The 27,735-nt window shown below is 42.2% G+C and overlaps 1 protein-coding gene across 1 annotated transcript; it reads left to right on the top strand.

The window, feature by feature from the left end:
- Nucleotides 1–7,793: 7,793 nt before the first annotated feature.
- On the top strand, nucleotides 7,794–27,504 carry PSMD2 (proteasome 26S subunit ubiquitin receptor, non-ATPase 2). The gene is made up of 21 exons (XM_075268448.1): nucleotides 7,794–7,969; nucleotides 12,805–12,861; nucleotides 13,051–13,215; nucleotides 14,098–14,219; nucleotides 16,210–16,434; nucleotides 16,880–17,038; nucleotides 18,202–18,346; nucleotides 18,453–18,513; nucleotides 18,602–18,748; nucleotides 18,847–18,953; nucleotides 19,481–19,608; nucleotides 20,682–20,769; nucleotides 20,887–21,049; nucleotides 21,141–21,242; nucleotides 21,908–22,041; nucleotides 23,272–23,355; nucleotides 24,421–24,589; nucleotides 24,679–24,773; nucleotides 26,038–26,164; nucleotides 26,248–26,366; nucleotides 27,223–27,504. Exons 1-21 carry the CDS (start codon nucleotides 7,862–7,864, stop codon nucleotides 27,403–27,405), a joined length of 2,688 nt encoding a protein of 895 aa, XP_075124549.1. The 5' UTR covers nucleotides 7,794–7,861; the 3' UTR covers nucleotides 27,406–27,504.
- Nucleotides 27,505–27,735: the final 231 nt, after the last annotated feature.

The following is a 27,735-nucleotide window of genomic DNA, read 5'->3' as shown; positions in this document are numbered from 1 at the left end:
TAATCTAATACATTCTACCCAATGAGATTTATGAGAAGATTGTGTTCTTAACCCCACAGTGACATCTAGTGGGCTTACGGTTTCTCAGTTTTAAAGAGACCTTACAGTTTATTCTATTCTATTAATATCATAAATAAATTACCCTGGAGCTTCTATCACAAGAGGAATCCAGATACACGATAGGTTTGGGTCCCTGAGAGGCCCCAGTTTCAGGAGTGACATCTACCTCCACTACATACAGTATAGCTCCAAGTCAAATCAGCATTGACTATACAAGAAATTGAGGAGCTTGTGTGCCCTCCCCACTGATTATCTGTAATAAACAGCACCTAATGGTGACTGTTACGCCATAAGTCAATATCAAAGAATTGTTTGTGAAAAGCAGCCACTCTAAGCACTATGTAGCAAGTAATCCAGTGTCCACTACTACTGTGTAAATGATCATGCCACCACCTGAAAAACAGCCACCCTAATGGCTTAACCTCTCAAGCCATGTCAAGTTGATCATTCCTGTCTAGGTCATTTCAGAGTCATGAGATTGACAGTGACCATTACCTTGAATATGCCAAAAATATTGTGGACCCATCCTGTTTCTCTACAGTGGACATCATGCAATGCAACATTCCATCAGCTGTGGTCTACTAGGCCTTAGCTTGGCCTTGAGGCTCTGTTAGCTACCTATATAGGAACCCTATAGAGTCAAGGGACTGTTCAAATTAATATGCAGTTTGATCAAAAGTACAGTTTACTCTACACTAAACCGATGTATACATGGAGAAACTCCTAAAACTTAACATTCATTGCTTCTGCTTAAAATAGCTTAAAAACACAGGTTGGAAGTTTTAGTCATACGAAACTCAGTGCTGAATGAGGAAACTCCTTATTCGCTTTGCATTTAGTGGCAATGTCTGCAGTACAGTGCCACAGTAGTGTAGATAGATAGATAGATAGATAGATAGATAGATAGATAGATAGATAGATAGATAGATAGATAGATAGATAGATCAAAGTTAACCTGAACTTTTTTTTATTTTTTTTAATCAAATTTGATGTTGATTTGAACAGTCTCTTGACTCCCTAGGGTCCCTATGAATATTTAGGTTTTTGACATTTGCTATAATAGTACAGTGGATGCTGGATGTTCTGAAGTAGAGCAGCAGCCATAGCCACTGGACCTCCGCTGTATTGCACAGAGAAAATCCGGACCTAATTGCCACAATCAGAGTTCACTTTGATCGTAGGCATTGTTCTGTTTTTTTAGCCCCTTGAGTGTCCCAGGAGCCACCCGAAGGCAGTGCCCTCTGGCCCTGTACCTTTGCAGTTTTTCCAGCTTAATTCTAGTTATTCCATATTTTAAGACCAATATTTTAGAATCCAGACCACTGAGTTGTACTATATACAAAATTTATAAATACATATATTATTTTATTCAAATTCCCAACACCAACAATAGCATTCTGACCAATACCATAACTTTCAACCTTATTTTCACCAGCAGGGGTTGTAGATTTAAAGTAATATAGTCTTGCACTCTAGCTGTCACCATTACCACCAGATATTGGAATTTCATAGCTCATAGAATTACAGTCCCAATTTTGTCCAATTTATAGTAAGTTCATGGCTGTTGAATCACAAAACATCCCAAAAAGTTTTCTAGTTGCCCTACTTATAGTCAACATTAGTAGCATATAAATTCTTATAATATTCCCTGAACACCCCATTCTTATCTGACACTACATTCTCATCCCCATCTTTTAGTCCATGGACATACTGTACGTGTTTCCCCTCAGGGCTTGGGACATTCTAGCTAACAATCTGCCTGTCATCTCCCCTTCATCATAATACTGATGTTTGAGAAACATACTGTAACAGACATCGGATTATTGACCCACCTAACCAGTTTTACTTTGGGCTATACCTGAGGGTATTGTCTAAGTAGTCCTCTAGTTTTCACCCTTTAAAACCTGTACAGGGATCCGGTCTTCACTACAGGGGACCACCAGGTCGATACCTCTAGGAGTAATAACTGTGTTGGTGACAGCTGACCCAAAGACCAGAGAGATGCCCCGTAAGGAGCACAGAGGGTCAAGCAAAACTATGGTCAAGACTGGTCTGAAAGTCAGGGGCAGGTAGAAGATAATGAGAGTCGTGGGAAGCCTACAGTTCACACATGGAAGATCAGCAGGGTCAGAAACTGTATCAGTAGCGGAGTGAAGAAACAGGACAAGGTCAAAAGTCAATACATGGATATAAGATTATAAGTAGTGTAGCCAGTTTATCCGATACACGTTTCAGGCGGCACACTAGTATAAGATGGTGGTATGTACATAAATACTATTATACACTCACCATTGAATTAGTAGAGTGGATAGAAGAGCCTGTAATAGACAAAGCCTTGTGACAAACCTGGGAACCTTCAATAGGCTCTTGGCTGTCATAGCAACTGATTCGCACTTCTGGATCTTATTCCAGGGTATAGCGATCACAGATAATATGGGAGCACACAGGAGAATAGAAAAGGAATAAAGTGGATTTAAACTCATGGTGCTGGATTTTGATATTTATACCTTTTTAGAACAGTATCACTTCAGTACCCCTTCCTGATGGTTCGCCAGGTGGATTAATACTGCATTCTCCATTTGGTGAGCTGTATTCGTGGCTACATCGGCCTTATGGCAGGTGTCTCCTGGGCAGTATTTTTTTTAAATTGGATTATTCCAACAGGTAGCTGAGTCCCAGCTCCTGTCCACTCCAGTCTCCACTTTTTCTTCCAGAAGATCCTGCAGCGTTCTTCCACACCTGCACTCTGGAGGCAGAAGTGGAGGATGGAGTGGGCAGAAGCAGGGATCCGTGAGTAAAATATTGACCACCGGAATAATCTAATAGGTAGCTAAACTTGTGTGGCACCAAGGTAGATGAGTAAAACCAACAAAGTTATAATCACCTCTCCTGAGTATCCAGAGATCTCCCAACATCCTCAGCCTCTGACTGATGTCACGTAACCAACCAGCCACAAGCCTCAGTGGTCACCCTACCCCCACGTGATGTCATACTAAGGCCTGATACCGTGACAATGCCTAAGAGAGGTGAGGTAAGGTGAATATGAGTATTTGTTACTTTTCCTCACCCGCCCCAGGCCTTCCCTTATTATACACTAGGGTCTGAGGAGACCCCCCAAAGTATAATAGTGCTTCATAGGTGACAAACCCCTTGCAGTGGCCCCCATACAGGATAATGTCCCTCATACAGGATAATATCCCCATACAGAATAATGTTACCAATACAGGATAATATCCCTTATACAAGCCCCCATAGTGCTTATTACTTACCAGTCAGCTCCCTGACTGCACTGTTCCCCTGCTCTGGGAACATTGAAAAACAAAGCGTGAGGGTTGGGGAATAAAGAGGTAAGTACTCTACTAACAGTGTACTTGCCTCTTGATCTCCACAGCTTGTAGGCTACAGTCCTAATGTAGTCTGCAGCCTACAACTCAAAAAGTGGTAGGGTAGGAAGTCAATGGCTTCCGGCTCTACCAGCATCAGAACCTAGGTTGGAGCTCCTCCTCTCCCTGGATCAGCAGAACCAGGGTGCACCAGCTGCATCCCACCCTTGGCACAATATACCTGTAATCAAGGTCTACTAAATCAGCATCCATTTTATTTGCGTCCGCAAAAAAAAAAAGAATGTCAGACAGATCAGACAAGGATGGAAAACACAAGAGAGAGCTCTGAGCTGGTCCTCGTGTTATACCATTTAGGTATGTGGCAGCATCACAGTCACAAATGCCTGATCACCTTTTTAGGTTGTGAGGAGCCTAATAGCATGTAGAGAATAAATCAATCCATCCATCAGGCAGGGCAGCAGCTGTAGATCCATCACTAGGAGGTCGATACAGGAAACCAGAATGAACCAACCAAATCCAGAAGGATTGGGCAGAAGGACCAGTGCTCACCCAATATCTTGATCAGGATATCTTCTATATCTTCTTCAGTTGTGAGAAACCGAAGCTCCACTGACAGTAAAGGCTATGGAAAAGTACCTTCAGGGTGACTTTCCTCACAGCCCAATAATGACGCTGAGCTATAAGTCCGAGCCTTCTGACAGTGTAGGGATATTGGTGCCGAAACTAAAGGCTCTAATATCTCTACAACCAGGACACATAGCAGCAAAGCTGACAGTGTGCTGAATTCAGCTTTCTAGCAGTATATAATACCAATAATGTCAGAAGCTACAACGCATGCCTTCACTCCGGCACTATTGTGCAGGCACCGGCAGACATCAAGAATAGGAAGAGCCACCCCGCAAAAAGAACGAATGTCCCGTGACCAGATGTAAGTATGATGGGGTGTGGAGGTGGATTGGACTACTAGCCCTTCCCAACTACAGTGTTGGCCAAAAGTATAGGCAACCCTGCAATTCTGTCAGACAATACTCATCTTCTTCCAGAAAATGATTGCAAGCACAAACTCTTTGGTATTAATATCTTCATTTATTTTGCTTGCAATGAAAAAACACAAAAGAGAATGAAAAAAAAGTCAAATCATTGATCATTTTACACAAAACTCCAAAAATGGGCCGGACAAAAGTATTGGCACCCTCAGCCTAATACTTGGTAGCACAACCTTTAGACAAAATAACTGCGAACAACCGCTTCCGGTAACCAGCAATGAGTTTCTTACAATGCTCTGCTGGAATTTTAGACCATTCTTCTTTGGCAAACTGCTCCAGGTGCCTGAGATTTGAAAGGTGCCTTCTCCAAACTGCCATTTTGAGATCTCTCCCCCACAGGTGTTCTATGGGATTCAGGTCTGGACTCATTGCTGGCCACTTTAGAAGTCTCCAGTGCTTTCTCTCAAACCATTTTCTAGTGCTTTTTAAAGTGTGTTTTGGGTCAATGTCCTTCTGGAAGACCCATGACCTCTGAGGGAGACCCAGCTTTCTCACACTGGGCCCTACATTATGCTGCAAAATTTGTTGGTAGTCTTCAGACTTCATAATGCCATGCACACGGTCAAGCAGTCCAGTGCCAGAGGCAGCAAAGCAACCCCAAAACATCAGGGAATCTCCGCCATGTTTGACTGTAGGGACCGTGTTCTTTTCTTTGAAGGCCTCTTTTTTTTCCTGTAAACTCTATGTTGATGCCTTTTCCTACTTTTGTCTCATCTGACCAGAGAACATTCTTCCAAAACGTTTTTGGCTTTCTCAGGTAAGTTTTGGCAAACTCCAGTTTGGATTTTTTTATGTCTCTGGGTAAGAAGTGGGGTCTTCCTGGGTATCCTACCATACAGTCCTTTTTCATTCAGACGTCGACGGATAGAATGGGTTGACACTGTTGTACCCTCAGACTGCAGGGCAGCTTGAACTTGCTTGGATGTTAGTTGAGATTCTTTATCCACCATCCGCACAATCTTGCATTGAAATCTCTCATCAATTTTTCTTTTCCGTCCATCTAGGGAGGTTAGCCACAGTGCCATGGGCTTTAAACTTCTTGATGACACTGTGCACGGTAGATACAGGAACATTCAGGTCTTTGGAGATGGACTTGTAGCCTTGAGATTGCTCATGCTTCCTCACAATTAATGCTTCTCAAGTCCTCAGACAATTCTTTGGTCTTCTTTCTTTTCTCCATGCTCAATGCGGTACACACAAGGACACAGGACAGAGGTTGAGTCAACTTTAATCCATTTCAACTGGCTGCAAGTGTGATTTAGTTATTGCCACCACCTGTTAGGTGCCTCAGGTAAGTAACAGGTGCTGTTAATTATATAAATTAGAGAAGCATCACATGATTTTTCAAACAGTGCCAATACTTTTGTCCACCCCCTTTTTTATGTTTGCTGTGGAATTATATCCAATTTGGCTTATTGACAATTCTTTTTGTGGTTTTCCATTGAAGACAAATTAAATGAAGATACATGATATGATGTCATCCCCACATGATATGATGTCATCTCATGCTAACTTCATAGGTCCAAGCTCAATCCACATGTTAAAGGACACGACTGTCGACGGCTCATAAAGTCTTATGTTTATGCAATGACAGTCACCTCTATTACAAAAGGGTCTGACCTCTGCATAAGCAATACCGCCCCTGCTACCTCTTGTGTCACCCCCTCTACCTCATAGATTGTAAGCTCTTGCGAGCAGGGCCCTCAGTCCCATTGTGTGAAATGATTTTCTTTGTAATGTATCTTTCTGTCTGTATTTGAACCCTACAAATTGTACAGCGCTGCGGAATATGTTGGCGCTATATAAATAAAATGTATTATTATATATTAAGATAATAATACCAAAGAATTTGTGATTGCAATCATTTTCTGGAAGAAAATGAGTATTATCTGACAGAATTGCAGGGGTGCCAATACTTTTGGCCAACACTGTAGTTGGGAAGGGCTAGTAGTGGGTAGGTTAGCTACGGAAACAGGGAGGTGGTGTGAGTGAGGGAAGGGGAGTGAGTGAGAGGGGGAATGAGAGAGGGAGGTGAAGGGTGTCGCCTATGAGTGAAATACAATGCATCATGGTAGTTGTAGGAAAACAGTCAGTGTATTAGCCATATTTTTCATAGATAGAACACTGAACCATTCATTTCTATGGCCCCATTTGAGGTGGATCGTTGGCATTTTTTGCATAACAGGCTGCTCTATGCTGCCTGGAATACAAGTTGCAATGCATTGGATTAGTGATCTGACCCCTAATAATTATATTAAAATAAATAGTATTAAAATTCACACCCTTTTCCTAGAACACATATAAAGAGTAATAATAAAGTGAAACACATACACATTCAGGGTACCTATGTCCAAACATGCCTGATCTACAAACTTCTAAAAATATTTTTTCTGATACGGTGAATGCTGGCGTGGGGTAAAAAAATCAAAAAAGCCAAAACCTACTTTTTTGTATTTTTACCTGTCTTAAAGATTTGAATAAAAAGCAATTTAAGCAATAGACATTCTACAAAATAGTATAACTTAAAGGGGCTCTATCAGCAAAATCATGCTGATAGAGCCCCACAAATGCATGGGGCCCCTTTAAAATTACATCTGGCCCTGCAAAAAAAATAAAATAAATAAAAAACGCTTTAGGCATCTCTGAAATATAAAAACGTCACAGGTGTCAAAATATGGCAACTACATGAATTTTTATTTTTTTTGCAACATTTTGGATTTTTTTAAGGGGTTAAAACGTAAATAAAACTACATGATTTTGGCATCTCTGGAACTGAACTGACCCATAGACATGTGACATGTCATTTTGGCTGCACAGTGAAACGGTAAAAACAAAGCACATAAAGCCTTCACATGGCTCTGTAATTGTAAAAATAGAAAAGTTCTGGAGCTTGGAAGGCAGGGAGTCATAAACAGAAAAAGCCTGTGATGGGAAGGTGGTAATGCACTTGTACGTCCAATGTCAAAGGGGGACATCTTGAAACAAGGAGGGACAGTAGTCAAAAGTAGGGACTGTCACTCCAAAAGAGGGACACTTGGAAGGTATGGATAGTGAGCTAGATTTTACTCCATTCCTGTTTGGAAACTTCAGGGCTAGTATGTATGCAAGAGCCTCCAGTTCTGACTGTGCTACAGGCTGTTCTATAGCCTCACTGTTGTACTGTCGACAATGGGTCTGTTATAATAGCTGCCACCGTGCACCAACACTATGGGAGTAACGTAACACTACATAGAGGAGGATCTCTGTGACGAGTATCACGTAACACACTCCGCGCATGCTCCAAACACAGACAATGGAACTCCCAAGGTGCTGCGCTTCCCTTTGCGTGAGCGTTCGACGTCTGTTACGCACGTGAGCGCATGCGTGGATCTGCCGGTCTATTTCCTTCAGTACTAATACTCATCGGCGGACATGGAGGAACAGAGCCGGAGTCAGCAGACAACTCCGAGCGCGAAAGGCAAGGAGGCTGGTGGTGAGCAGGTCGATCCGGTGAAGGACAAGAAGGAAGAGCAGGAACTGGTGAGAGACGGAGTGGAATGAGCTGTGTCACGATATGAGAGAGTCAGCGGCCTAGATAGGGGAGAGCTGAGTCACCCAGGCCCATACATACACATGAATGCTCCTACCACTGGAGAGCAGGCTGCCGGGCCGATACATATACGCTCTGTACATAGGCTTTCTAGGTGATTGGAAGGATGTTGGAGGTGACCTGGTGCAGACATAGCTGTGCCCGAAGTCACCCGCTAATGTACAGGCAGGTGCAGGATCTCTTCATGAGCCCCTTATAGCTCCTCGGTACTGTCCCTGCTGCTCTATATGGCCGTCTAGCAATGAGATCTCTTCCTGGCATCAGTGATAAATGATTCTAGCATTCTATCCACAGATCTGATAGTCTCCCACCAATCACAAGGAAGGGCACTATGTCAGCTATTTCAATGGAGTGACATTTGCATATATGTTGCCATTTCATTTAAAGTGATTTGCCAAATTTTACAAACCAATGTGGTATTTAATCCATTTTAGACATCTGTTCAGACCCCTGCGGATCTGCTTGTTATCGGAGTGCATCTCCTGACATTGTTTACATGCTGGGTGCAGATCACTCATTGGACATTTATTGGCTCTTATGGGCACTGCCATGGTGTCCCCTGGACTTGAATGGAATATTGCTGCAGTAATGATGGCTGCTACTATTAAAAGTATAACAGCACAGCGCTTGGCATGTACAAAATATCAGGAACTGCATCTTTTGGTAAACTACTGATCTGGTTGGGTCCTTTCTGATCTAAGGTTGGTAGCCTATTTTAAGGATCATGTGACCAACCCTGGTCTACTCCTGTTGCTTGCCCTTAGAGAAGACAGAACTAGAAGAACTTTTTGTTCCCTGGATAATAGTCATACTGTATTTAAACTTGTAGCTTAAGGTGGACCTGTCGCTAAATATGAAATTTTAAATACCATACATTTGATAATTGTGGTGCCCCAGAACAATATGGCGTTTTGTTTTAAATCTGTAGACCTGGTCAAAACATATGGTCCTTGGAAATGTCAAATTTTATGTAAATGACAGTTTTTTGCCAAATGACTGGATGCCTTTCATTTTTCTCTGCATCATATCTTTTGAACTGGTAGACTGATACATCGGTGCTCCAGTGCCCTCCCAGCATGGTCCGTTCCTTCTGCTGTGGTGTCTTCTCAAAATGAAACTGCTCACTGGCTGTAACATCATGGATCCCTTCCGCTGGAAGAGACCCTCAGCAGTCACGTGTTCACTGAGAAGACTGAACCGCGCTGGGAGGCACCAGAGCACTGTGGAAAAGTATGAATTTTTTTAAAATAAATTTAATAAAATAATTAAATAATTTTCACTGCCCCCCTGGCTCATTTAAAAATTAACTGGGTTGTCCATTTTTGCTTGGGCAATAAATTGACAAATAGGGAAAGACGGATAAAACAGATAGAACTAAATGTGTCCTCAGTGCTTATAGGCTGTATGCCTAGGTTTCAGACCAATAGCTAGCTGCAGCAATGGGCTAACTTCAGTCTTTATTCTCTTTTCTTTACTGTGATTGACAGCTAATAGCGCTTCATAGTGATAAGTGCTAAAACAGTCCTTGGTCAGTGCCGTGGTTATGTCTGTAGGTAAATCTCAAGCAAGTACAGGGGAGTAGAGAGAAGGTGAAGTACTGAAAAGAGGAAAACCCTTTAAAGGGGACCTTTCATCCCCCCCCCCCCATTAATTCAAGTTCTTAGTACCTGTTAATAGTTGTCACTCTACTGATTTCAGCGCATTTCGAATTGTTTTCTCTAGCCTCCACTGTTGCCGAACAATCAATGCTGTAAGTTTTGGTGCCTGATACAGAATTTTAGGCTCAATATAGTCAGGAGGGCGGTTCACGCGGGAGCAGGCAAGGAGTGTGATTCTGAGCTGTGCCTCTGATAAGAGATCTGAATCACACCACACTGCCACTGCCCTTCTGACAGTACTGAGCCTAAAGGGGCTTTATCACTAGATATATGTGTTATGAACTAAAGTTATGCCTGAAGGCTATTCAGGTGCAGCTATTGGTTTGTAAAAAGAATAGCAGCACCCCCCCTCCCTTTTGTTTCTTACCTCGGAAATTGATATGCAAATGAGCTTGATCGTGCACACCTTAGCGTCATAGCTTCTGGGCACCCACGACTGCCTCCAAGCCCTCCTCCTCCTGCTTGTTCACCGCCTTAATCGTTTCTATTGAAATAACGCGCGTGCGCAGTAGCGCTCCATCCGGTCCACTACTGCGCATGCTCCAGCGCCAGCTCGCAATGTTCTCTACAGTAAGATGCAGGAGGAGGGCTTGGAGGCAGCGGTAGGTATCCAGAAGCTATGACGCTAAGGGGTGCACGGAACGCCCACCGTGCACGATCAAGCTCATTTGCATATAGATTTCCAAAGTGAGAAACAAAAACGGGGGGGGGGGTGTCTTTTTACAAACCAATAGCAGCACCTGAATAGCCTTTTTAAAGGCTATTCAGGCATATCTTTAGCTCAGGGGTCCTCAAACTACGGCCCGCGGGCCACATGTGGCCCACCGAGCACATCTGTCCGGCCCACCGGCAGGCGCGCATTTATAATGAAGCTCCTGGGGAGCTCGGTCCAGGCCATGTAGCGCACTTCACTTCACCTATTGGAGGGCACCGCTCCCGATGTCTGCGCGATCTGCTCTGCCTCCGGTGTCCGCCTGTGTCCTCCTGCCACATCTCATGTATGCGATGTAAGGAGGATATCGGTGCTCTGCCTCCGGTATCCTCCTTACATCGCATACTTGCGATGTGACAGAAGGACACAGGCGGTCACCGGAGACAGAGCAGATTGCGCAGACATCAGGAGTGGTGCCCTCCAATCAGTAAAGTGAAGCGCGCTGTCTCCATGGCCTGGCCCAGTATAGTCAATTGTACCCCTCCGCATTACTTCATCAGTCAGGTCACCATAGCAACGTGACCTGACCTGAGGCAGCCCAAATTACAGTGGGCAAAGCCACCTCACTAGTTTGGTTTAGTGCCCTCTGAAGTAAGCACTATAATATCTTACTGTAGGATTAATAACACCTCAGGGGGCATTCACACTTGTGTTTGGTGTGTGCATTCCGCTGGGTCAGCTTTAAAGGGATTCTACCACTAAAACACATTTTTTTCTAGTTAACACGTCGGAATAGCCTTTAGAAAGGCTATTCGTCTCTTACCTTTGGATGGGCTCTCCGCCGCACCGTTCGTTCAAAATACCGGTTTGTACCGGTATGCTAATGAGTTCTCTCGCAGCGATGGGGGCGTCCCCATTGCAGCTCGAAAACCGACCGCAGCGCCGCCTCTCTGGTCTTCGGTGTCCTCCCCTTGCTTCTTCAGCGTACTGTCGGACGCCTGCGCAGTACGCTCTGTTCGACGAAGATTGCCGAACTACTGCGCATGCGCGAAATTGCGGTCCCAGCCATAGTGCGGGCACTGCAATTTCGCGCATGCGCAGTACGTTCGGCAATCTTCGCCGAACAGAGCATACTGCGCAGGCGTCCGACAGAGACGCTGAAGAAGCAAGGGGAGGACACCGAAGACCAGAGAGGCGGCGCTGCGGTCGGTTTTCGAGCTGCAATGGGGACGCCCCCATCGCTGCGAGAGAACTCATTAGCATACCGGTACAAACCGGTATTTTGAACGAACGGCGCGGCGGAGAGCCCATCCAAAGGTAAGAGACGAATAGCCTTTCTAAAGGCTATTCCGACGTGTTAACTAGAAAAAAATGTGTTTTAGTGGTAGAATCCCTTTAAAGGGATTCTACCATTAAAAACTGTTTTTGTCGTTGACACGTCAGAATAGCCTTAAGAAAGGCTATTCTTCTCCGCGCCACCGTTCAGTTAAAATTTCGTTTTCTGTCGGTATGCAAATGAGTTCGAAAGAAATCGAAAGGTAGGAGAAGAAGAGGCTTTCTTAAGGCTATTCCTATGTGTTATCGAGAAAAAATGTGATTTTAATGGTAGAATCCCTTTAAACTATATTCCGGCCCTCCAATGGTCCGAGGTGACAGTGACCTGGCCCACCTTTTAAAAAGTTTGAGGACCCCTGCTTTAGCTCATAACACGTATAGTGATAGAGCCCCTTTAAATAGCACATATCAGGCAGGGGCTTAATTCAGAATTACAGTCAGAGGCAGCCAATGTCAAAGCTCAGTATCACACCCCTGGTCTGCTCCTGCCTGACAGTACAGAGACTAAATAGAGGTGGAGGTGGTGAAAGGTCCACATTAGGGCTTCAGCCACACATTGCAGAAACAGAGCAGAAAAACACTGTTTTACAGTGCTAGCAAAGCGAGTGCTGCCTGGACAATGGTACTATCACCATGTGGTGTGAAGTAAAATGTTTTTTTTCACTTGGCTAAACAAGGAGTGCCTGGAATTTTTTTTTAATTTTTTTTTTGTTCTATCTAGATAATCTTGAGTCTGTGAAAAGTGTGATCAAGGGCCATTCTGGTGGGAATAAATCCTACTATAATCTGGTAGCTGACTTCAAGGCCATTACTTGTTTATTTCTGAGCTTAAGCACTACATTATATATTGTCATTTATCAAGTACATAAGCAAAGTGTCCCTTACCATGCCGGATATTCACTGTCAGAGAACAAATTTATCTAGTTTTTATATTAGTAAGACATTGTTTGCCCCACTATAAGATCCTGTTATAGAAGTCTAGAAGGAATAGTATGTGATGTTTTCAGTTTTTATAACGTATTTTATTATTTTGTGATATGCAGCAGCATATCAGCGAGAACTTCTCATGTAGAAAATACAACAGTGAGACATATATTGCATTTACTTCTTATTTTCACAGTCTGAAGAAGACAAGCAACTGCAAGATGAACTTGAAATGCTCGTGGAGAGACTGGGGGTCAGTATGTTACTGTTTTATGTATTTTGTGGGAACATGTCTATTATTTTGTTGTTCTGGGACAATTTATTTAATGATATGGCATTATCACTGCTCTGAGACCTCCTACAGTTTCCTTCCTATCATCTTCACTTCTTAAAGCAAATTATCTGTTTGCATTTGTGATATTAGCATTTCTTTAACCTCTAGGAGAAGGACAGCTCTCTTTACAAGCCGGCTTTGGAGGAACTCCGTAGGCAGATTCGCTCTTCAACCACCTCTATGACTTCTGTTCCCAAACCTCTAAAGTTCTTGAGACCACACTATGGGAAACTTAAGGATATATATGAGAATATGACTCCTGGAGAGAACAAGGTATGTGTTGGTACACTTGTTGTTTAATCCAGTCTAGGGCGTAAATAGTTGACCTTCTACTGATGAAGGAGCTTGTCAGTGTGATTTGGGAGACTAAACCATCCACAAGTTCTTATGAACCAGTGGGTTAGTGCTTCAAATCACCCTGGTATAATTCTATGTGGCGGCTTTTTTTAAATAAAAAAAACAAAAAAACTTTATACTCATACTAGCAGATGTGCTCGCCATGCCGTGTGGCATATTGATATTTGGTGTGTTAGAGTACCATAGCTAGAGAAAGGTCGGCTCTGGGCAGCATAAGAGAGAACCTTTTGCTAGCCCTAAGTGCTGCAAGAATATAGATTAGATGAAGGGCTGCATTAAAACTCGGTAATTTAATATCTTTTACAAAATAACTTTCAGGTTGGAAAAACACAGATGCAACTTTTGTTGCACTTTTGTGAGGCCCAGCCAGAATTTGGCACACAAAAGCATAAAGTCTTCCTTTTATATTTTGTATTCATCTTGAACTCTCTTCTGGCTTTGAATAAGATACAGCAAAAACTGTATATTATACCAGCCTAAAAGGGTGGCCTCATCAGAAGTCAACCCCTTTTGGATGGAGCTGCCATTGTGAACAGCTGACTGCTGCAAGTATGGCATAGCTACTATTTGCAAGGACAAGATGTGGCTAGTCAGACATTTCAAAGAGGGCCAGGACTAGGATTGTCATAACACAATCCCTGCAAAATTACAGATGGGTTGAAGGATTCTGCATACCCATTGCTGTAGATTATACATAAACCTGCATAATATGGAGGTACTGAGATTTTTATAGTAAGCGTACTATTCCTTGGTAACACTCAGAATAAATTTGCTAATAAGCTCATTCTCTTTCCTCAGCGTTTTGCTGCTGATATAATTTCTGTTCTGGCTATGACTATGAGCGGTGAAAGGGAATGTCTTAAGTACAGACTCCTGGGGTCACAGGAAGAGCTAGCATCATGGGGACATGAGTATGTAAGGTAAGCCGAATTGGCACATATCAGGTTTTCCATGTTGAATAGTCAACTAACTACTTAATCTCAGTGAACTTGCCAACATTGATTATATCAATTATTTTGTATCCGTGCCATCCTGTCTCACGCTGGCATTGGCTAAAGGATATGTCAATAACGGTACACAGGGCTAAGCACCTAGGTCTAGATGTCAGCACTGTTTAACACTGTGTCCCAGTGGTTTGGAAAACAATGACAAAATGGAATGACAGCAAGGTGCGCTGAGTTGAACCTGTGCACAGACAACTTGACTGAATGGAGGAATGGTACATAGTGATTCATCCTGCACTGCAAGTGAAATTGGATGTCATAACCAAAGCCCAAGGCATCAATGTTGACACAGTCAGAAACCAATTTGCATGATGTTAGACTGTCGACCCGATGTCCGGCTACAAGTGTTTTATTCACCTTACACCTCTGCTCTCAAAAGCTGTTATGGTGCACAGCAAGATGGCAATGGAGGAAGATATAGATATCTGTCCTCTTCAGGGATGAGTCCCGCTTTTGTCTTAACATAATAATAGCTAGTGATTGATCTGAAGGCCAAATGGGCAGCGCCATAAAAAGGCCTTCACAAGGGAGCATCAGAATGGTCGTGCTCCCGGAATTATGGTGTGGGGTGATATAAGGTTCACTTATCTGGTCCCCCTCTAGTTTTTCAAGTACACTGACGTAGCTCAGAGTTACATTGATTTGGTTGTGGAAGAAGTCATATGGGCAATTTCTCCAAAGTGTCCCAGTAGAAATTTTTTTTAACAGGGCAACAGGCAGGCACATTTAGGCCATGTAGGCTGCTCACAAACATGTACTTCAGTGCCTCTAGACTTGATTTCTATCGAGTACATATGAGACGTCATTGGTCGGCAATTGCAAAGGGAGTTGTCAGCTGGCAATCTTAAAGAGGACCTTTCATCAGATTGGGCACAGGCAGTTCCATATACTGCTGGAAAGCTGACAGGCTTTCCCGATCTGTGCCCCGGGTAAAGATCTATCATTCCCGGTACCGTAGCGCTTTACAGTCAGAAGGCGTTTCTGCCAGTCTGTCAGGAACGTCCTTCTCCACAGCACCGCTTATCGCGCTGTACAGTGTGAGCAGGGAGGAACGCCCCCTCCCCTTCTGATAATGCTTGTCTATGGACAAGCACTGTGAGCAGAGGGAGGGGGTGTTCCGCCCCGCTCACACAGTACAGCGCGATAGGCGCTGCTATGAAGAAGGACGTACCTGACTGACTGTCAGAAACTCCCTTCTGACTATAAAGTGCTACAGTACCGGGACTGATAGCGCTTTATCTGGCGCACAGATCGGAAAAGCCGATTAGTGTGCTGAATTCAGCGCACTGTCGGCTTTCCAGCAGTATATGGAACTGCCTCTGCCCAATCTGATGAAAGGTCCTCTTTAACTATGTGCATGCACAAGTGCATTCAGTTTGGTGTACCAGTCCTCAGACAACCATTAATAATCTCATTGATAGCATGCCAAAGTACATGTATCTGAATAAATTGAGATGTCTTGAATATTTAGTTCCCATTTGCATATCATTTAACATCTTTTATTGATTCCATGATTTCCATAATTCCTAGACTTTTTCTTCTTGGTGTAGCAGTGTCTATGTAGAGAAGTGTATGTAACTAGAGATGAGCGAGTACTATTAGAAACGGCAGTTTTGAGTAGCATGCACCCATAGGAATGAATGGACCCAGCTGGAACGCAGGGGGTTAAGCGGCAGGACACGGGCCCCCATCTGCATGCTGGCCGGCCAGCTCCATTCATTGCTATGAGTGCGTGCTATTCGAAACGGTCATCTCTATATGTAACCTATATGCATTCTCTAGACTCAGTTTATATTTCTAAAAGTGTCTCTGGAATGTATGAAATTGTTTTAGCATTGCAGTAAAGCTGAACTATATGTCATGGTTAGTTAACTTGGTTTCTCACATTGGCTATTGCTCTTGATAGGCACTTGGCTGGGGAAGTTGCCAAAGAGTGGCAAGAAGTTGAGGAATCTGATAAAGCCCAGCGGGATACTCTGCTGACATTGGTGAAGGAGATTGTGCCATATAATATGGCACACAACGCTGAACATGAAGCCTGTGATCTGCTCATGGAAATCGAGCAAATGGATATGCTGGAAAAGTACATTGACGATAATGCTTATGCTAAAGTTTGCCTCTACCTCACCAGGTGAGTCACATATTCCTGTTTTAATTTACCAGTTCTTTGAAAAATAGGACTGACTTTAGACCCCCCAGTTCCAGTCAAATTTTCTCATCGGGGAATTTGCCAATCCTTAAAGCCCCCCAGAAAGTTTTTACATTTGCTTACCACTAGTGTCTTCATGCTGCTTGATATTTAAAGCAAACAGGCTGGTATAGTGAATATACTTTCTTTAGCACTTCCACTCCCTACGTAGGTTGGGGAGCAGTTTTTTAGGAGGAGCATTATCTATATGTCCTGTAATATAAATTCTGCTTTTGTTTTGTAAATGGAATCAGCAAGAACAATGCAGCACTTTCCAGAGACTTAAGCCATTCTCTCTGCGCATAGATTTTTTTTTTCTTTCCCATCTGTGGTGTACAGTTTTTCCCTAATACCCAGCTGATTCAGATTTCCTTTACCACCCTTTCAGTTGTGTGAGTTATGTTCCTGAACCAGAGAATTCCTCTCTCTTGCGCTGTGCTCTCTCAATCTTCCGAAAGTTCAGTCGTTACCCAGAGGCGCTTCGTCTTGCTCTCATTCTGAATGACATGGAGCTGGTGGAAGACATCTTCACTTCTTGCAAGGATGTGTAAGTATCTCCCAATGTGCTGTCGATAATCTTGTATGCTGCATAAAAAAATTGCAATTAACTGACCTACAAGCTTGCTTGTCGGCTGATCAGCGATACTGTTGAGGAACATTTACTTCATACGATTTTTGCAGAAATGTAGCTTCTGTCTTACTAGGGTCTGCACCTGGTTTTGGCTTTAAAAACTGCATGCAAAAATCTAAATGTTTAAAAGCACCCTTATACTTTTCTGTTGCTTTTGTTATCTAAGAGCTGCATTCTTTTTCAGTTGCAGTAATGAGTATCACATTTTCAATATGCATTTCAGCTGTAAGCCAGTGGCTGTTAAGTGGGAAAATTGAGAATAATTGGCCATTAGTTTATAGCTGAAACTTATAGTACAATATGCTAGGCATTACTGCAGTTTATGCAGTATGACCTTTCGGCATTTTTTAGGAGCAAGTGTACCTGTGAATGTTCTCAATAATTAGTTTGATATTTGGGCTCTGTAATATGCTATTAACAGGATGTGTAATATTCTTTTTAGACAATAGTATAAGTCTAAGCCCCAACGCAGCAAAACGCTGGAAAATACCTTGGCGGAAGCGCATCACGTTTTTTTTTTTTGCAATGTTTTTTTCCAAAGTCCACAGAGTTATTCTCTGCAGACTTCTTGCTTCTATTGTGCCAATATGAAAAACAACAGCATTACTGCAGGTATAATTGGCATGTTGAGTTTTGCAAAAACGCTTGGGTTTTTTTTTTTTTTTTTTTGCAGGTACTATAAAATTAGTGTTTGACATGCTGTGATTTCTAAAACTGCGACAGTTTTGGAAATTGCAGCATGTTTGCTTTGTGTATTTTTGCGCAAGGTGGGGCAGAAATTAGCTAGAATCCCATCTGCATTGAAGTGACTATAAAATGCTGCGTTGTTTACGCCACGTGGGGCCCCAGTCTTAATCAGTCAATTTCATTGGATAGTTGCCAGATTGTCAAATATTTTGGATTAGTGGACAGTCTTTCGAGTAAGACTAATGAACCTTGAGAAGGCAGCATAAAATAATTATACTTGGAATGATTCTTGAATGCTAAATATACCGCTAGGATTAAAATATTGCATTTTCTTTTCCTAGTCTTAAGTTTTGCCTACTGATTTTTATTTTTTTTTGTTTTATTTTCACTAGGGTTATTCAAAAACAGATGGCATTTATGCTTGGCCGACATGGAGTTTACCTCAGTCTGAATGAAGATGTTGAAGAGTATGAGGATCTGACAGAAATCATGTCCAATGTCCAACTTAATAGCAACTTCCTTGCTCTGGCTCGTGAGGTGAGTAATCTGATTTTACTTTTTTTTTTTTTTGGTTATCCTGCACACTTCCTTTTTGTCCTGAAACCTACCTATATTCCCATCTTTTCTTGTTTTCCTTCTTTAGCTTGATATCATGGAGCCCAAAGTGCCAGATGACATTTATAAAACGCACCTGGAGAATAACCGTAAGTAGCATTAAAGTTTTTTTTTAAGGTGATGTTGGTCAGCAGTCCTGTATTTATCCCTTCATAATATGTATATATTTATCGTCAGGATTTGGAGGAAGCGGATCTCAAGTTGATTCTGCAAGGATGAATTTGGCTTCCTCCTTTGTGAACGGATTTGTCAATGCTGCCTTTGGTCAAGACAAGCTTCTGACTGATGATGGAAACAAGTGGCTGTATAAAAACAAGGATCATGGTAAGAGCTGAATCACAGTGCAGATCATTGCTTTACCATTCAGTACATTGTACAGTAAGATCTCACCTGTCTCCACTTGTGCACTTCTTTGTTAATAGGAATGTTGAGTGCAGCTGCTTCTTTGGGAATGATCCTTCTTTGGGATGTGGATGGAGGTCTTACTCAGATAGACAAGTACTTATACTCTTCCGAAGACTATATTAAGGTAAGAATTCCTTTATAGTTAAAGGGGCTGTAAGTGTGACTGAATAGATTAAAAACTTAAAAGAAGTAATACTAGCGATCTGAAGCAATGCTTACCGATTTGCCCCCAAAAGTCCCCGGCTCCATTTTATTTACAGTTGAATTGAATAATATAAAGGATAACTTGCAGATCGGTGAGGGACTGAGTGCTCCGACCCCCACCGATCAACAGAACCTGGGACTTTTGTTCCTCGTTGTGAATGTAGCAGTATTTGGGCAGTGCAAACACCACTCCATTCACTTCTAGTGCAAGCGCTAAAGATTTGATGGTAAAACCTATTCAATTCTAGCTAATATTGTGCTGATGACTAGGCCTAAACCACCTTTACAACATAGCACTGCAAGGATTTGCATGTCAAACCCTAGTCCCTTATTTTTCTTCATGCCCTAGTGTATAGTACATGTTTGTTATAGTACTTGTTGTTTGTTATTTTATATGCCCTGTTAAACTAGGATTACTGACTTGGTGTTTTTATTCCTTCTCTACAGTCTGGAGCTCTCTTGGCCTGTGGCATTGTGAATTCGGGAGTGAGAAATGAATGTGACCCAGCTTTGGCTCTTCTCTCAGACTACGTCCTCCATAATAGCAACACCATGCGTCTTGGTGCCATTTTTGGGTGAGTGACATAGCACATTAAGTACATATTTGCAATAGGTTAGGTTCTAATAGAATTGTTTATGTAATGTTGGAAGGTGCCTTGGTTGTGAATTGTGTTATATTGCATAAATAGGAAGAGCAGTGATGTTTAGTTATGCAATTTGATGACAACTCAATCTGCATTGTCAACATGTTGGTGAAGCACAGGTTAAGTCACCAGTTATAAACTGGTATCTTACATCCAGGACGTCTATAATAAAACAGTTGTAGAGTTTTATTTAGTTTGTGCTGTCTCTAAACCGAAGCATAAAGGGGTAAACCCTATGCATGCCGATTTAGATTTTATTGCTGTCATAGTTGACGTACACTGTGACCGTAAGCCAGAAGGTAGATCTGCTAATTCTGTGGCTATGTAGGACTTGTCTGTCTTATGTATTACATGGCTGCCAATTCACATTCTCAAAGGGAGACATTTAAAGAGGACCTTTCACCATTTTTCACACAGGCAGTTCGATTTACTGCCGGAAAGCTGACAGTGCGCTGAGTTCAGCACACTGTCTGCTTTCCCGATCTGTGCCCGGTGTGAAGAGCTTACGGCCCGGTACCGTAGCTCTTCTATGGTCAGAAGGGTGTTTCTGACAGTTAGCCAGAGACGTCCTTCTGCCTCGCAGCGCCAATCGCGCTGTGCTGTGGAGCGGGGAGGAACGCCCCCTCCCTCTGCTCACACAGCTCGTCCATAGACGAGTATTATCAGGAGCGGGAGGGGGCGTTCCTCCCCGCTCCACAGCACAGCGCGATTGGCGCCGCGAGGCAGAAGGACGTCTCTGGCTAACTGTCAGAAACGCCCTTCTGACCATAGAAGAGCTACGGTACCGGGCCGTAAGCTCTTCACACCGGGCACAGATCTGGAAAGCCGACAGTGTGCTGAACTCAGCGCACTGTCAGCTTTCCGGCAGTATATAGAACTGCCTGTGTGAAAAATGGTGAAAGGTCCTCTTTAACTCAGTCGGGATCCTAGAAAAGGTCTTCTTTTAACTACGACTCCACTTTTTTTCCCATGTACATCCTGTTTTTTTTCTTCTCTGTTTGTAGACTGGGACTTGCATACGCTGGTTCTAATCGTGAGGATGTTTTGACACTTCTACTGCCAGTAATGGGCGATTCAAAGTCCAGTATGGAGGTGTGACATTACTTAATGTGGTGTAAAATCCCTATCTTTTAATTTACATTGACATCCTCTATACATTTTGAATGTACATAGTCTTTGTCATATACATTTTTTTTTGTAATGTTTTAGGTGGTTGGAGTAACAGCCCTTGCTTGTGGAATGATTGCTGTGGGATCGTGCAATGGGGATGTGACCTCCACAATCCTTCAGACCATTATGGAGAAATCGGAGCAGGAATTAAAGGACACATTTGCTCGCTGGCTTCCTCTTGGCTTGGGACTGAACCATTTAGGTGGGTAATAGTTTTTGTTGACTTTAGAGCTAGAGAGGTTTGCTGGACTGACTCTTGTTTCTGAGTGACATTCTCTTTTTTTGTCATTCAGGAAAAGGAGAAGCTATTGAGGCAATCCTGGCTGCTTTGGAGGTTGTTTCAGAGCCATTCCGCAGCTTTGCCAATACGCTTGTTGATATCTGTGCATATGCAGGTAGGTACAGAGAGAGTGTTAAAGTAAATTTAACTTTTGTGGGGTCTAACTATGGCAAAAGATGTATGAGTGTTCTATTTTATGTCCACTGGGCCTTTTCTCACTTTTTTGTTTGCCACTCTCCCTTTCTAGACCCATGTAGTTGATGGCCCTTATTTATTGTAAGTGCCTAACTGGAAAACTGTCCTTGTTGCCCATAGAAACCATTGTGCAGATTTTTTCTTTCCACAGCAGTTTAAGAAATTAAATAAATTCTGAATACTGACTGGTCTCTGTTTCCTATAAAAAAAAAAAACAAAAAAAACATTTGGATAAATATGATCCAGGCCCATTAACTACTACTACGATCTATACATAACAGTGGACCCTTCAGCTGCTGGGTTCCATAAGAACTGCAGTACCTGCTACCATATTAAATAGTATCTCCAGGGAGGGTTTCATCACTTATTTTCTCTATGGTTCATGTTGAATAGCTCTCCGTTTATAAAGGGATAACAGGCATCTCAGTTGTCTGTCTATAAATTTAAAATTCCTCATGTTTTAATATTCTAGGCTGAATGTTCTTTAAGAACATTATAAAAACCTTATACTGTACTTTACTAACATGTTTAGGTCTTTAGTTGCCTTACTAGACATGAATAACTATTGCAGATCTTCTTTACTAGGTTCTGGAAATGTATTGAAGGTCCAGCAACTTCTTCATATTTGCAGTGAACACTATGACTCCAAAGAGAAAGAAGAGGAGAAGAAAGACAAAAAGGAGAAAAAAGAGAGTGCTGCTGACATGGGATCCCACCAGGTGTGACTTTCGTATTGTTGTCTTCTCCTTTTATTTAGTGACCCTAACTCAGAGCTGCTAAAACTTTGGCCCTAACCAGCCAAATACATTGTGTATGTGTTGGGGCTCTCACAAATGCCAGATACCACTGTACAATGCCTATATTGCCCCCAACAGCACCAACCACATGTAAGTGTAAATGAAGCACAGAAGAGAGCACTTAGTGACACCAAATAACAGTGCAGCACAACATGCCTTCTCAGAAGCACCACATAGCACAGTGTGGTTATGAATACCTCCCCAAAAGTGCCAAACAAATCACCAGTGGTATTGGCAGTCAGTTCTTTCTCTTTCTTCCTTCATACACTCTTGGCATTCTCCTTCACTACAGTTTGTTTAAAGTTCCTGCTGCCAATGTACGACATCTCCTGTAGTTCCTGCTGCCAGTGTATGACATCTCCTGTAGTTCCTGCTGCCAATGTACGACATCTCCTGTAGTTCCTGCTGCCAATGTACGACATCTCCTGTAGTTCCTGCTGCCAATGTACGACATCTCCTGTAGTTCCTGCTACAATGTACGACATCTCCTGTAGTTCCTGCTGCAATGTACGACATCTCCTGTAGTTCCTGCTGCCACTGTATAACATCTCCTGTAGTTCCTGCTGCCACTGTACGGCATCTCCTGTAGTTCCTGCTGCCACTGTACGGCATCTCCTGTAGTTCCTGCTGCAATGTACGACATATCCTGTAGTTCCTGCTGCCACTGTATGACATCTGTAGTTCCTGCTGCCAATGTACGACATCTTCTGTAGTTCCTGCTGCCAATGTACGACATCTTCTGTAGTTCCTGCTGCCAATGTACGACATATCCTGTAGTTCCTGCTGCCACTGTATGACATCTGTAGTTCCTGCTGCCAATGTACGACGTCTCCTGTAGTTCCTGCTGCCACTGTATGACATCTGTAGTTCCTGCTGCCAATGTACGACGTCTCCTGTAGTTCCTGCTGCCAGTGTATGACATTGGCAGAGACTTGCACCTCACACTTTGAGAAGCACTGTAGAAGCAAAAGAGGAAACCCTCACTGCCTCATTCCAAAAGATAAACTACAAGCTTATGAACAGAATAACCTTTGATGCTTGGCAGAAAGGCATATTTACTTTTATTAAGAGAATTCCCCTACTGAACTGATCATACATAGATATCGGGATCTTAGTCCTTTCTTTACCCCATTAACAATCTTTTCTTTATAGGGTGTGGCAGTTCTTGGCATTGCACTCATTGCAATGGGTGAAGAAATTGGATCAGAGATGGCACTTCGTACCTTTGGCCATTTGGTAATATATATTATTTGGAGCTATTTCCCTCCTGATGTTAAAATGGTTTCCAATCTTTTTTCTTTCTTAGTTTTTTGTTATTGATAATTGAGTAAATATAGCAGGGCAAGTTTATGAAGACTGATGGTAGTCAGAGCCTAGCGGAGTGTGCTCATATATGACAAGGTGTACGTTTCCTCATAAATGAGGCGCACCCTCTGTTAGGCTATGTCACCTCATTTCCCCTATCATTTACACCATATGTCTAGCTGACGGCCCTGCCCACCTGTATACCTAGTGGCTTAACATGTGAGATTAACAGTTCAATGGATCATAATTTATATTCATATAATTTACCTATAACAATGATGAACATCCAGATCATGGGGTTTGGGACACTGTCATAGGGACACTAGAGTAGAGATGCTGCAGACAGACTTTAACTATCTTCATTTATACAGCAGACTAGTTATTTAAAGAGGACCTTTCACGTCCTCTGGCACCTGTGGTATTATATACAGCTAGAAAGCTGACCGTATACTGAATTCAGTGTCTTGTCAGCCTTCCCAATGTGCCCTTGGTGCAGGAGATATTGGTGCTGTTAGTTTCTGTACCCACATCTCTGCACTGTCAGAAGGACAGGCTTTACTGCTTAGCATCATTACTGGGACGGTAAGAAACGCCGCCCATCTCTTCAATAGAATTGTACTGTGAGATGGGATGTTCCTTATCACTGAGCATTAAGGTCCACTCTTCTGACATTGAAGGGATATGGGTGCCGAAGCTAACGGCATCAATATCTCCGGCACCTGGGTGCGTACGGTCAAAGCTTTTCAGCAGTATATAAAACTGTGGTTGCCATAGAATGTCAACGGTTCTCTTTAAGAGGGATGAATCAGTAGGTCCTTTTTTTTTTTTTTTTTTTTTTTTTTTTTTTAAATTTGTGTAGTCCGCATATGCTAGATTATCCTAGATTAAAAAGAAGTCCTGCAACGTCACCCAGTAAAGAGCTAAGATGTGTGTTTTCTCTACATATGTACTGAAAATTGGCTTTAAAACAAAGTACTTTTGTTTTCTCTCCTGCAGCTAAGGTATGGGGAGCCTACACTTCGAAGAGCAGTTCCTCTGGCTCTGGCCCTGATCTCAGTCTCTAATCCAAGATTGAATATCTTGGACACGCTGAGCAAGTTCTCTCACGATGCAGACCCTGAAGTATCCTATAATTCTATCTTTGCCATGGGCATGGTGGGCAGTGGTAAGCAATTATACATTGTTTGTTTTTTGTGTTTTACTATATATTCGTTTTCTAGAGAAGTTAATTTATTATTTTCTTCATTCGCTTAGGCACCAACAATGCTCGTCTTGCTGCTATGCTGAGGCAGTTGGCCCAGTATCATGCAAAGGATCCCAACAATCTGTTTATGGTGCGACTGGCACAGGTAGATAAGTGTTGTTTCTTGAATTATTTTACCTCCAGATATAACCAGGTGTATGTATTACTGAAGAAAAACAAGTTACTTTTTTTTTTTTTTTTTTTTTTTTTTTTTTTTTTTTTGTTAAACTTTTTTGTAGGGGTAATTTGGTGAAGTTTTTACTAATGTACTTTATTAGCCTATTTTACTTAATTTTAATATAAAACTGCTTTGGGCTAAGGAACCAAGTTTCGAAAATGCAGCATCTTTTGTTGCAGGTTTAGTTGCGCCTCCCTTTTTTTTTTTTTTGAGCCAAAAACCAGAAGGGAAACCTCCAAGTTCTTCCTTTCGTTCTTTTTCAAACCAAACTTGACTCTGGCTAAAAGCACAGCAAAATCTGAAACAAAAAATGCTGCTTTTCAGCAATGTGGGGCGTTAGCCGTACCCTAGCAACCCTCCAAGAATATGTTGAAGTGGCTGAAGTTGGAACTGAATTTGCCATTCTGCCTCAAAATTAGCTCCAGGTTCCGCCTGAAACGTGCCTCCCATTTATTTCTAGGGACTGATATATTTTATTTTTATTTTATTTTTTTGTTTGTTGTTTTTCCAGGATACCACCTGATAACTCCCATTGGGAGGTGGTAAAATTCTGGCTGGCTGGGCAAGCAGAAAAATTAGGCTTCAAATTCCTGAAGCTGAATTTTTTTTTCTTAAGCTTGTATAAATTTTGCCATGTGTACATACCCTTACTACGCATTGTTACGGAGATTTTGAATGCCTTGTACAGATATAACATTTGTCAATGAGGATTACTTCAAATAGCTGTATCTCCATCTTTCCTTTTTCCGCAGCAGTTTGTTGCTAAAGGCAGCAAGGTCTGCTTTCCTGTAAGACCTGTATGATAAATGAGGCCCAGGTCTTCTAACCACTACTACAACTGTCTATACATCAGCGTAGAGCCCTACAGCTGCTGGGTACCATAAGAAATGCAATGCCTGTTATTATATTAAACGGGTTCTCCAGTAACCTGGGTCTTTGCGTTGCCGCTAATTACTTTGGGGCTGACAGACGAGGTCATTTTCACAGTAAAGCCAGACCCCATACGTAACTCACATTCCCTACTGTACGTCTTTAAGTATTTGTGGTTTTTAGGATCTAAGATTTCATATGACAAAAGAATCACTGTGGTATAAAACCAGATCTACAGCTATGGCTTACAGCCATTAGCCACCTGTGTGATGGATTAAGATGCAGAGTTTGTATTGTCTAGTAATGATTCTTTATTTCTTAGGGACTCACACATCTGGGGAAAGGAACACTTACTCTGTGCCCATACCATAGTGATCGTCAGCTCATGAGTCAAGTGGCGGTGGCAGGATTATTAACTGTTCTTGTGTCTTTCTTGGATGTTAGGAACAGTAAGTAGTGGTTTATTGAAGTATAGTATTTTGTGTGTTTCTTGCTGTCTGTATCTTTACCTTGTGTTTTTCTTTTTCTGTAGTTGTGTTGGGCAAGTCGCATTACATACTGTATGGTTTAGTAGCTGCAATGCAGCCACGGATGTTGGTCACATTTGATGAGGAGCTACGACCTCTCCCAGTCTCTGTTAGAGTTGGACAAGTAAGTGCCCTGTCTTGCCGCTGCTCTGAGTGGTTGGTTGGATGTGCCCAGCTTTCTACAATCACTTCTGTAGTTCTAAAAGTAGCTGAGCCCGCCTGCTGTACTGGAACTCCAATATCCACCCACAAGGCCTTTTTCCGTTCCATACAAGTTAACATCAGAGGCCAGTTTAGGCCCTAGGAATTTACTAGCTAATACTCTCATAAATAGACACTTTACTCACTAAGCTGTATTTCAGTCATGTAATGTATGGGAATATTTTAGGTGTAATCAATTTTTATTAGGTTTTTAACAATAAAAACAAACAAGGCAGAATAGAAAGGGCTTTATGCCCACAATACAAACGTCAAGGCCTCACAGGGCCGATAAGCAATACAGACTCCAGGGGGAACCCCTGGGCAAAAAGGGCAAATGTAAAAAACCAGAAGCAGAAAAGGGATGGCAGACAGAGGGTAGAGGGAAGACTCCACAAACAAGACATGGAAGGGAGGACCAGGGGGGAATAGGGGGAAACCAGAAATATGGGAATATTTTAAAGCCTTAATACTCATTGTAAATATCTGTGGCAATGGAACCTGCGTCAAAAAGCAGAAGCTGACCATTGGGTTCCTACAGTGGATTGGTACGCTGGTTAGCCCTTTTCAATGGGGTGAATCTGTGTGGCCACCTGCAGTGGTTTCAGTGCGTTTAAAAAAAAAAAAAAAAAAAAAAAAAGTCATTCACTTCTTCTCACTGAAAGTGCTTACCTCATCAGAATCTGCGTAAAAAAAAACCTCATAAAACTGTTATGATGTCTGCTAAATTGTCTCTACAATTATAAATGATTTTTATTTATTTTTTTATTTTAAACTTGCAGGCTGTGGATGTTGTTGGCCAGGCTGGCAAGCCCAAGACAATCACAGGATTCCAGACACACACAACGCCTGTATTGCTGGCACATGGTGAGCGGGCAGAACTGGCCACAGAAGAGTATCTGCCAGTAACCCCAATTCTTGAGGGTTTTGTTATTCTTCGAAAGAACCCTAATTATGATGTGTAGTGCTTGGAAAAAAGTGGTGGGAGGGAATGCTGTGGGATCATGGGAATTGTTGTGTTTTCTTTTTGTTACTAAATCTTATTAAATAATTTCACAACCATACCTACATTCTGGATTAGTAGTCGCTGTTATCAGCATATTCTTTAATTCCAGGATTGGTGCAGCACATTTATTCTTGCATTTTTTTTCCTATTGAACAGAAGCAAATCACATTGGTTAATATGCTGCTGGTATTAAAGTGGTCATTAAAATTTCTTCATAGTTTCTCTGGACTCACTTAGGCAACAAGTATCACTGGATAGGTTTGGTCTATTTTTTTAACATTTTATTTAA

The sequence above is a fragment of the Leptodactylus fuscus genome, chromosome 3, assembly GCF_031893055.1.
Source record: "Leptodactylus fuscus isolate aLepFus1 chromosome 3, aLepFus1.hap2, whole genome shotgun sequence".
Classification (NCBI taxonomy): domain Eukaryota; kingdom Metazoa; phylum Chordata; class Amphibia; order Anura; family Leptodactylidae; genus Leptodactylus; species Leptodactylus fuscus.
This window is presented reverse-complemented; position numbering and strand designations above follow the sequence as displayed.

Bases quoted from the DNA above. Each gene is read 5' to 3' on its own strand.
- PSMD2 (XM_075268448.1), top strand. From the start codon at position 7,862: ATGGAGGAACAGAGCCGGAGTCAGCAGACAACTCCGAGCGCGAAAGGC. The intron at 14,220-16,209 runs GTAAGCCGAATT...TGCTCTTGATAG, and splicing joins TGGGGACATGAGTATGTAAG to GCACTTGGCTGGGGAAGTTG. The intron at 21,050-21,140 runs GTGGGTAATAGT...TTTGTCATTCAG, and splicing joins CTTGGGACTGAACCATTTAG to GAAAAGGAGAAGCTATTGAG.